At 37.8% G+C, this 11,442-nt stretch overlaps 1 protein-coding gene across 9 annotated transcripts in view; it reads left to right on the forward strand.

The window, feature by feature from the left end:
• The window catches only part of CCDC85A (coiled-coil domain containing 85A), a 197,353-nt gene extending 186,608 nt beyond the window's left edge, over positions 1 to 10,745 (forward strand). For 3 of the 9 annotated variants that reach the window (XR_004624897.1, XM_034659159.1, XM_034659162.1), the window contains one exon: positions 8,891 to 10,744. Coding sequence is in view for 7 of the 9 variants with exons in the window: in XM_034659159.1 (XP_034515050.1) it covers positions 8,891 to 8,999 (109 nt within the window). In the remaining 2 variants the exon portion in view is untranslated. Of the gene's footprint in view, positions 1 to 1,441; positions 1,562 to 4,980; positions 5,080 to 8,890 lie in introns of those variants that run through there. The other 6 variants (XM_019792776.2, XM_019792778.2, XM_034659165.1 and 3 more) reach the window with 5 other exon arrangements.
• The last annotated feature ends 697 nt before the right edge of the window (positions 10,746 to 11,442 follow it).

The raw sequence follows: 11,442 nt of genomic DNA on the forward strand, positions 1-11,442 counted from the left end.
TTATGTCTGATTTGATGTGAATTACAAATGCAGAAAAACAAAGACTTTTTCCCCCAGAAGGCGTTGGGGCTATTATAATTGGCTTTCCTATGTCATCACCTGCTATTAACATAATCATTCCTAGCAATGGAGGACAGAGCTGGAGAGGTCCCCCAAATGTCCTGTCCAACAGCTTCCTCTCCCTGGTGACTAGTAAGGGTGGGGGCAGGACCTGATTTGGTTGCATTATTCTTTGAGCAAGGAAAAGAACATGGCTCCAGTTGGCTTGTGAGGTGGCAAGGATAGCCTTCAAGGACGTAGGAAGAAAGGACAGTGACAAGGGAAGGGGGAAGATACCCCAAACTGCAAAAGGATAATCTTTGTAAAAACCAGTGGGAAGTGTCAATTTCTCTACGAATAGTATGGTCTGCATAAAACCCATACTTATACTGTTGCTGCTCTCGGATTCTCCCCCCCATCCCTAAAATGGACAACACAGAAGCTCTGCTGTAGGTGCTAGAAAATAAATGTCCCTAATCGCCGTGTGTCTTCCCTTTATGAAGCCACACATGAGATACCTTCAGTGGCTCCTTCTCGGGGTATTAGAGTCATAAAATCAAGGTAAATGGAGCAGTTATTAATCTGTGATGTAAGAAAAAAATATCGGTAGATTTGTTGATGGACCGAAATTAAAATCTCTCATGCACTTTGAGTGTCATGATCTCCATAAAAACAGGTTTGGAAAATTCTCATTTGGCTGCTTTTTCTAGGAGGGGACCTAACTGAAGTTTCACTTTTCCCCACTTCCTGCGTGGGTGACCATGACTCTCCTAGGCCGAGTTAATCAGGCCTAAGTGCTGGTTTTTCAGCAACGAGGTAAAGAGTCACCAAAGTACAAATATGTAATTTGCGGCCATAGTTTATTTTTTTTAAAAAAACAAAAAATAATGCTTTCTTAAAGAAAATGCTGAGTTTGGTTAAATCTCTTTGGAAATGCTCTGCTATAGGTCTTTGCCTCCAAAGACACACCGTTTCTCCAATGCACGAACGTGATATGTGTGTATTTGCTGAGACATATGGAATATAGCATTTGTCTTGCTGACCGAGCATGTTTAATTCAGCTGCTGAGTGACTCACAAATTCCCTACGCTTGAGTATCTTTAAGTTTTAAAAATCATTCTTGAAGTGTTCTTAATGGGCATTCCTGAGGGGGCATGGTTCTCTGTGGCAAATCAGAAATGACATCTGGACATGCATGGAGGTGGCTCTTGGTTAAGTGTTCTTGCTGGTCAAGCAGCAAGTGTATTCCAGTTAACAGGTTGAAAGCATCTTAGGACAGGCTAGAAAAAAACTTCACAAAGCAGCTGATTCTCATTTGGCAGTGAAACTGAATACTGAATGACATCTATGCAGTTATAAACGACTTTTGTTTTAATAACAAAGTTGTTGATTTTCTACTAAGGGTTCTTTTAGGTTGTCATCAGGGGCTGATGGGAGTAACAGTCCACCCACCTCTCCAGCTAGCTTCAGTGGACATACCACACCTTCTCAGCAGCCTGAACCCGTGGTACATTCTCTTAAGGTAACCAACTGTGTCCCACCGTTTATCCAGAACTTCAGTTGTGTTGTGGCTTGTTCGCTATAGTCTGGTAGTCCTCACAGTCTTGTTTTAACCATAGATACTTTAATTTTTGAAGTATAATTTTTTTTTTGAAATGATGAGTTTGAGTACTTCTGGTTGAATCTCTAGTTTTATCATTTTGTTTTGAGTGACGTGATTCATACCAGTCTGCATCGAGGTTGAAGTCTGCTGTGCATGTATATCCATGTGTGTAAACTCTTGTTCTGGGTATTGGTGCAGTGTCTGTAGCATGCGTGTCTGCAAAACAGGGAGTCAAGAGTTGGCCAGAATAAGGAAGGACACCCGATTTTTCTTTCTTCGTGCAATTGAACTACATGGTGCAACCAACTGAAAGAAAATCTTGAACTAAAAACCTCCTCTGTCCCCCATGAAATAGAAATTAGGTCTTCAACCTCTAATTAATGCTCTTTCATAGGGGATTAGAAAGTAAAGGGTCTTATTCATAAAGCTAGTTTTATTTTTGGTTCTTACTTCAGATCCTCCAAGGACTTCAAAAAAGATTCAGCTGAAATTTATATTTTCTTTACTAATAGCGAGCTTTCCAATAAATAAGCACTGTAAGTAAAATTAATAATATAAGTATGATCTATGAGAAGAAACTGATGCAGGCAGTAACACTCACCTTAAAAATTAGGGCAGTCTCATGAAATTTTATCAATTCCAAGTATGAATCACCGTCCTTCACATTATCTGTAATTCCTAATATGTAGCCTTGATCAAAACTTTCTGAGCCATCAAGCAGGGAGCGTGCTCCAGCCCCACGCTTGCTGTAGGAGTTTCACAGCTTTACTAAAACGCTTTTGGTTTCGGAATGATTTATCAGCAGCCTGAAGATGCACTCTTTTGGAGTGGGCCACACTTTCTTTGGCACGCATAGAGCAAGTAAGCAGATAAGAAATTCAAAATATGTATTGGATTTGGTTTTAGCAGGAGATCGCGCTCCATTGTTGTATTTTGCTGTAACTTCCATGAAATGCGCGGTTCCTCCCAAGCATATACTGATCGCAGATGAGGGAAGGTAGCCGAACCACGCCGCTGGCCAGCGCAATCCTGTCCCGGCTGGAATGCCTCAGCAAGTGAGCAACCGAGCGGAATTTGTGTGGGGAGACACGCGAGAATGAGGGGCGCCCCCGGCCTCTGGTGGGCGCCCGCTTATCGACTGACCAACGCCTTGCTCTCTGCGGCAGCATTTGGATGTGGCTTACCAGGAGCAGCATGCCAAGCGTGCTGTTACCTGAGCATGACCCAGACGCTGGCTGTCTGAAAAGCATCTTGGAACTAAAAAGTGCGCCGCTTCAAACGTGTAGTGTTAGCGTCCGCACATGCTCCAGCAACACGCGGCTCTACTTTTTGGCTTGAAAACGGTTTCCACCTGTTGCCTTATTAAATGGCAAGTGTAGTTTGAATCAGATCAGCATAGTGGATAGCTCTGCAACCTTCCCCAAATTTTTCACTGCACCTGTGCTCCTAGGGCCTAAAAGGAAGGGAAGAGCAAGGAGGAGCTCTTCAATTTTCTCTGCATTCGTTCTCTAGTTTTCATATAAAATTTTTATCTCAAAGATATAATAATCAGAGCACATTAATGTCCTCACTCGGCAGGTGGGTGGTACCGAGCAACTGAAGCATCCTTATCGGATACGGGGAGGCTCTCGAATACAGAATATGATTGCTTCCCTGACTTAACTGTGTCATGAAGCAGAAATATGTGCCTGTGGGAAATGCATCGTAGGGATAGCACAATGTAAAAGAAGAAACATAGCCACTCAATTCGTTTTGTTTTTCAGAACCCACAGATCCTAGAGTTGATTTATAGCATAAAATTTTTCTGTTGTGAAAGAATTAGAACAATGGCTCAGTTTCTCGCCTGATAGGTTCCCCCCCGCCCCGCCCCCAAATCTCTAGGCTTTAGGAAAGACCTCTGTGGTGGTGGTTTGGGAGGAAAGTGTTGTAAATCAGTGTGAGAAATTAGCCCACTTATACTAACACCACATTTATCTTGCTTTAAAATTCATGCTATTAATTGGAGCTTCACTTCATTTGGTAGAAATTAACTGATTTGAAGTACACTTCTCTGAGGTGCATTAGAAATTGAATTTGTAGGCAAATGAGCTTGTTCCAGGAGTTAAGTTTTCTATGCATATTCACTGAGCATAGGCGGGATTTCCTCGGAGTAGATCAAGAATGCGAACGGACTCTGTGGTAGTAGTACCTACGGAGTGGGAACGGCTAGCCGGTTTGTGAATTAGATATTTCAGGATTGGACTCCAGTAACTACCCATGTAGACCATTTATGAACTTGACGTGAAGGTCCCACTTTATGCTTAAGTCGTATATTTTGGCTCAACTGTTCACTGGTGCCCATTCTCAGGTGACACCTTTAGGTGTGACCGTCAGCATGGACCACGATGACAGCAGAACCAAGCAGTTTAGCAATGTCACAGTTCAGGGGGGATTCTTAGAGGAGCTTTTAGGAAAAGCATTATTTTTGGGGTTTTGTTTGTTTTCTTGGGTCTTTGCTATATTAGTGCTTTGGCTTATATGCGGATATGGAGAAAAATAACACTCAAAACCAAAGTTTTCTCCCTTTTTGACCTATAGAAAGTGTGGCATGAAAACTTCATAGATCTATTTGAAGAAATATTATTTTGAATCCATTTAGAGATAACATAGAGAAGTGGAATCCTAGGCCTCTAAAATTGCTTAAAAGTGTCCCCTCCCAACACTGTCTTTGCTCTAAAGTGTTGCTCAAATATTTTCACTGCAAGGAGCCAGTTTTTCTCTTTGATATTACCTAAAAACCATTTTCATGGTCCTTTCCTGGCCCTGGGAACATGTCCAGGCAAGAACTGTGACGTCAGTAGTGTTCTTGTTCACTCGAGTTCTTATGTACATATTCCCTGGGTTCTGACCAGTTTCACCTGTCAGTATCATCTCTTTTAGTCCTTTTTTCTATAGGCCATGTCTACATATCATTTGGATTATTTGGCATATCATTAATTATATTGCTCACCTTTACAATGGAACAAGAATTACTTTCTCCAAATGGTCGATATCGTCACATTCTCTTAATGACCCAATTAACTAAATTCATTAATGTCTACAATTAGATGCATTCAATCGACTATTAGTGAGGCAATAGATTGCTTTTCGTGGCCATTCGAAAATCAAGTAGAATTGATCCCTTTTAGGTTGCAGAATAATCAACTATTTTAAAAGATTTTGCCATATATTAATCCACTCTGATATGCAGACACGGAGAAAACCAAAGGTTTTACAAAGTGGAGCTCCTTGATGGTTTAATTCATAACTAACAAGTTTTTTTCCATGTGAAATTTGCTTTTCTTTTTCAACAAATCCAGGTCTTGGATGTTCAGGAAACTCTAGAGCGTCAACAGGGTAAAGAGTATGAAAATGACCTTAGTGAGACAGAAAAAGCTATAGTCAGAGAAATGTGCAATGTAAGTTTAATGTGCTTTATTGTGTATTCTGTGTTGAAAGCCCTATCGTAGCTTAGTTACCACTTTATGAATATCTACTTTTTAAAATGCTGGCCAAATGCTTTTATATTTTTATATGAAAATAAAACCTATTCCCCTTGTTTTTATCTTTAGTATATTTTATTGCAGTTTTATTAACAGTCATAAAATATTCAGGTAAGCAATAATCAGCCAAGTCTGGATTCCAGAATGATCCATGAACATTTTTAAATAATTTATTGTCTAAAATATTGTGCTAGTTTTGACAAATGGGTTTCTGTTTCATACTTTCAAGCAGTACCTAAAAATCAGTATTTAAAAGCCTGTGATAAAACACAGCCTTCTTCAGACTTATTTATAACCATACTTGGGGGAAAAAAATCATGTGATATGGGCATTTCATGTCATGCAAAGTAGTATCTTTACCTTTCAGTAGTGGATAAAAGCTCAGAAAAGTTTAAGAGGAAATAAATATGAACATAAGAGATAGACACATAGAAATCAGAACACAGTAAAAAAAAATTGACATGCTATTTTCATGATGCATACCAATAATGTGATTTGGATTTTATTAATCTCTGGCTAAATTTTGAGTAATATGCATGGGTATATCATTTAATCAAAATATAATTGGTGAAGTTTGGTAAAAAGCTAAATAGAATATTGTAGAGGAATACATTTGTTAAAAGCAAAAAAAAACATTAAGCACTGATTTTAATTGGCTCTGTATTGTACTTTTATCCTCATATTCTTTATCCTTAGGATATCAAAATAGCTCAGTAATACCTTTAAGCTATTAAGACCAGATATTCTCATGTATCTACTTCCTTGAGGTGTTCTTGAAATCCAGTAAATGTTTTAAGTCCCATAGGCATTTTATATGTGGTGGGGCCACAGTTTTAGTCTCCTGCTTCTTTTGTTGTTAGCCGTTTTCCTTTTGAAACTCCTTCCAAGTTATTTTTCTTTCTTGCATATGTTTTCATCTGTTTTCAAAAGGTCATTAGTTCTAGAAGTCATAAATTTCCCCAGTGCACCACTCTTCACACCTGTAGCTTTTCAGCCTGGCCTTAGTTTTCAATTTGAATATTTCCTTCAGATCAAAAAGTTAAGCCAAATGCCTTAAAAACTGTCTGTTGCTTCTCATCTGTTGACTACGGAATAAGAAATAAAGTTCAGACATTAGGAATTGTAGAAGGGACCCCAGCTATCATTCCACAGGTTCTCCAAGAGTAGTACAACAGGATCCTTTGTAATTCAGAGGGTGGGTTTCACCCCAGCCGCTGCGCAGGTGGAGAGGAAGCTCTGGGTATGATCCCCACATTTGCATTTTATGTTTGAGAAGTTTAAAATCCCCAAATAAAGTTGCTCCCTCGAATTGTTCTCTAATGAAAAGTCAGGACTATACCCAGCTGTCCTCTGAGTACCAGCAATCACCACTTTCCCAAGTGGGATAAATCCGAGAACTTCCATTTACTTTCCCCAAGCATGAAAAGCAATGTATCTTCCACAAAGGACCCTCTCCATTTTTCATGAGTGAAGTTCTGTAAAAACACACGCCAGGTTTGCTTGTTTTCTAGCCTTTTTGTTTTGGATATAAGACTTCTGGACATTAGAAAATTCATTTCTTAGTCACAGAGGAAATGTACTAATGGACTGGGTCTTGATTAGTTCATGGTGATCTTTTTGTTGGACTATATTTCCACAAATGCTTCAGAAGACCATATGCGGTGGTGTGTTTTTCCCTGCAGAAGTTATTACCAGGAAGCCAAAAGCTTGCCCTCCTTGTTTGCCTTTAGGGCTTCTCTATTTCTGTCTTTGATTCCCAAAATTTGACCAAAAAAATGCAAGCCAACCCAAATATGATGTAATCACTCTTACATTTGGAAACTCTTTAAATCCACACTTTTTTCTCTTAAAGTTTTTTTGTCACCATTATAAATTACATGAACATCAAACACATAATGCATACTGGAGAATAAAGAGAAAAGCAGATTGTCAGAAATTTTCACAGATAAGTAATTTCTTAGAAACTAGCTAAGGTTATTAAACCTAGTAGAGGAACTATGTGCTTTTATAATAATGTCACAAAAATGGAAAGTTTTCTCCTAAGGTGAGATCAAAGACTCCGGATTTAGGAGAAGAAGTTTTGCCTCTGTTTGGTGTTCCTCCTGGAAGTCAGTTGTCAACATCCACACAAGGAAGTGACTGTTAGCATCATGTTGATTAGTAAGAGGTGCTTTTATTCTCCTCCCAAACTGTGCCACAAAAATAGATTTAGTGTTTCTTACAATGCAGTACCTTTATCTTTTTGTCGTAATGGTATTCTTTTAGGTCTGTTTGGCTCTTGTAAATTCCCTGAGGACAGCTGGAATACTTGACTGGTTGACTCACACCCACCTATTGTTTCTTTTCGTTAACAAGTCACTACTCTGTGTCCACCTTGGTATCACTGGTTCATTACAGAGTTCTCCCTTCTTGGACTCTCCTTTTACCACATAGTCATTTCAGGGTTAAGGACCATGGTATTCTACATTTGAGTACTTGGAGAGTGCTTGCATTTTAGAGTTGTAACCATCTACTGCTTTGTGTCTGTGCTTCCGGAGGTATTTGGCTTAGAAGCAGAGGACAGATTCAGACATTCAAAGCATTTTGGTCAGCTGTATGTCTACATACCATGTAAGGGTTAGAAAGGGCAAGTCCATATCATCCCTTGGCTCCCTGATTCAGTGTTTGCACCTTTCCACTATATTAAGAAATGAGACTTTGCCTAACTCCCTTGTGGGCACCTTGAGCCCTCCCTTGCTGGATCATTCCTTTCCTATTACTTAAAGACCATAAGTACAACCCTCTTGAAATAGGACTGGTAAATTCTACCACATAGTGGTGTCCACTAAAAGACACACTAATGGTTTCATTAGCTTAGTAGACAGAACCCTATAGTCTTATGTATAACAATGACTAGTATTGGGTTTCCCTAGAGTATCTGCTCTATTTAAAATAAATGCAAAAACAAAAATATCAATCATGAGCCAACTGGTTTTGTGTTCATGTTAGGGCTATGTAAATTTTTAGGGAATAAATCAAGATGAAAATAATCTTTGAATGTATTCTTAATGTTTTTCCTGCATTTGGATGCTCTCTGCTTTGATAATCTGAGAGATTGTACTGTTTGGTAGCTAAGATTTATGACGGAGGCTCCTCCCCGACTCTGTACGAAAAGCCAGCGAAATTTACTAATGACCCTAAGGCTAGTAGCTCAGGGCTTAAATAGCTCAAGAACTCCTTCATTTTCCTTAGTGGATTCAACATTTTGGAATCCGTGGTTCAAGATGTAGGATATAGAAACCAGGATGATTTTGCTCATGTGTTCTTAATTCTGGCTATACAGAATTGGGAGCTTAAAAAAAAAAAACAACAACAACGGCTGACCATGCTTCCCCTCTACCAGTGCAGTCAATCTGAGTGGGAGTTACTGTGTAAGCTTCTTCAAGTACACAGTGTACAGCCAGAGTTGAGGACCACTCATGTAACTAGAGTAAGTTGACACATCATTCTTGAATTTTGACCCTGATTGCTGACAAAGCATAGTAGTTCCCTCTACTGAGCAGCTCTTGTGACTTTAGAGACTTCATCACATTTCACTGTGTTTGAGCTCATTCATGGAGATACTTCGTCTTGTCTTCACATTCCTCTTTGCCGCTTCATAGATACCCCTTTAAAAACCACAGATCTCTTTGTGGATGGGGGAGTTAAGATGCTTATTTGTTTAATTATTTATTTTACCTTTTTTAAGGTTGTGTGGAGGAAACTTGGAGATGCTGCAGGTTCCTGTCCTGGAATTAGGCAACATTTGTCTGGAAACCAGTACAAAGGACCAATGTGAAAGGCACTCTTTCAAATAAGAGATCACCACTGCCAGAGAGAGATAAAAGAAGGAAAAAGTGGGTTTCCACAAACCTGGACTCATTGAATAACCTAGAGTGATTGTACATTGCACATATTTTCCCTCTAAAACCTTTAGTATTACTGACACTCTATTTCATGTCTCTCATTTCCATGTCCACAACAGTTCATCTCAAGTCAATTTCAAACAGCTTTGAAAATCACCATTTGGGTACCAATATTTTCATTAGAACTAAAATGTTTTTGACTCCTCAGATCTAAGATTGTAACTGAGAAATCTGCATGATTGAAGAATCCAGTAGGGCCACAGGGGGTTTGATAGAGTTGACTCATTGCACAGAATGGCGGGACTTTTCTACCATGCTGTGTTGAGGAACATGTGTCCTCCAGCTTTCCAAGTTTGAGAGTTGGGCACCCATTTCTTATATTTTAGTCAACAAATTACGAATTCCTGATGCCTAATGAATTTGGATGTAAAATAAGATTAGGTTTCTGGGATTTTGTTTTGACTTTTGAGGTGCTAAAAATATCACATAAATTCTCTTTACCAGCTAGAAGGGTAACAAGACTTTGTAGAGTGCTTATCAGAGCATACCATTTATTTCAAACAATCAAGATAAATATTGCTTTTCTTTTAATCTTGCTACATTCATGAAGACACATCTTGGGGACATACCAACTTCCATATTCATTCAATGTATCCATTGATGTTAATATTAATTCCAATTAAAGAACAAGCAAACATAATTTTTCTAAGTGTTTCCAGCTGTGAGATGTCAATTTCTACAATTTAGTTTCTAGATCCGCTGTTATATTTAATAAACTTTATGTAAACTTTAAAATATTGCACTGCATTTATGAAAAAAGCTTTCTTTGCCTACAGCAGCTAACGTTTTATGAAACTGACGCATGTCCTTCACTATTGAGGCTAAAAGCTCTTGTTCAGATTGCTTGAGGTTTGAAACAGAGGTGTGCTAGCTTTGCTTAGTTTTTTTTGGTATATATATATATATACACATAATATTAGACTGTGTGTATTAGAAATGCTATGATAGGTATTTTGTGTTTTTTTCCAAATGCAATGATAGTTTCTTGTATGAATGTGCAAGAGGCCTATGACAGAATGCTGTTTTTATTGTAGTTTAAGATTATAAAAGTAGGAATGCAACAATTCCCAGTTTTTAGATTTCTTCTAAATTACTCAGATTGGATTCATAACACATATTCATTGTTGCTGTTGTTTTTAAATAGACTCACTACAGTGTATTAATTGTCATTGGTGAAGGAATGTGAAGGAATTTCGTTATACTTTTTTAAATGTTACTGTGATGAAAAAACAGCTTCTGTTTTCAGAAAATATTTATGAATTTATTTACTATAGAATTATCTCCCTAATTATTGTAATTGGGTTACCAGTTAAGTTTATCTTTCTTTTGAAATGTTATTAGTCTGTAAAAGGAAATTGCTTGCTCTATTTACACCTTCTCTTGTAGAAAAGCTTTCATCCTTAAATTGTTGTATTCCTACACTCTGAAGACATTTAAAACAAGTTTTTGTGCCTGCAGTAGACACTGCAGAAGCTAATACAAGGAACACTGGTCTTTTGACACAATACTTGTGTAAATTTTGATACTGTATTAAAACTATTTTTTTAAAGTTCTGCATAAAATTGAGTATCAAGTATATGTGTTCATCTTAGCAATGGTAATAAATTATTTAATCTCAGTGTTTTTTTCCTTCAAAATGTTTTTCCTACGTTGAGTAGATTTCTAATAGTCACTAAGTATCACAATGTTTCTATACGATGGTATTAATGGTGGTAATACAGATGATTCATTATCTTAAATATAGAAGGAATCTTTCAAAATATGCTCATAATGAGAGATTTAATATTGAGGTTACTCAATTCTTACTGTTCTGTTATAATGTAGTTAAAAATTTAGAATTGTCTTTAAGAATATTTAAAAATCAGTGTTATAAAATCTTTCACTTGTCATAATTCATATAGATTAAAACAACAATAATTGAATTAAAACAGTCAATAGGAAATATACTAAGGGGAAATACTGCAGAGTGGAAAACTTGGGCTCTATACTTAAACATATATACATATATGACCAAGACAAATTGGAAAATGCACACATACACATGCCCAGGGAACACACCTGCTTCTGGGACACCATGAAGAAGATGGGAATAAGGCTTCCTACACTGAGCATTAGCCCAAGCTTTGACAGATAGTCCAGGGCCTGAATCTTGCTATTGCCTACTGTTTATCATAAAAATGTGTGGCATCATTCTCTTATGTGATCAGTCTATGATCTCCTTTTCTCCAGAAAAAGGTTAATTTATACATCTTGGCAGAATATTTTTACTAGCCTTGAAGCTGACAGACTGACAATCATAATCTAAGCTTTACAAATGAAGGCCTTTTAAGTTTCT

Source organism: Ailuropoda melanoleuca, chromosome 4 (assembly GCF_002007445.2).
Source record: "Ailuropoda melanoleuca isolate Jingjing chromosome 4, ASM200744v2, whole genome shotgun sequence".
NCBI classification, from domain to species: domain Eukaryota; kingdom Metazoa; phylum Chordata; class Mammalia; order Carnivora; family Ursidae; genus Ailuropoda; species Ailuropoda melanoleuca.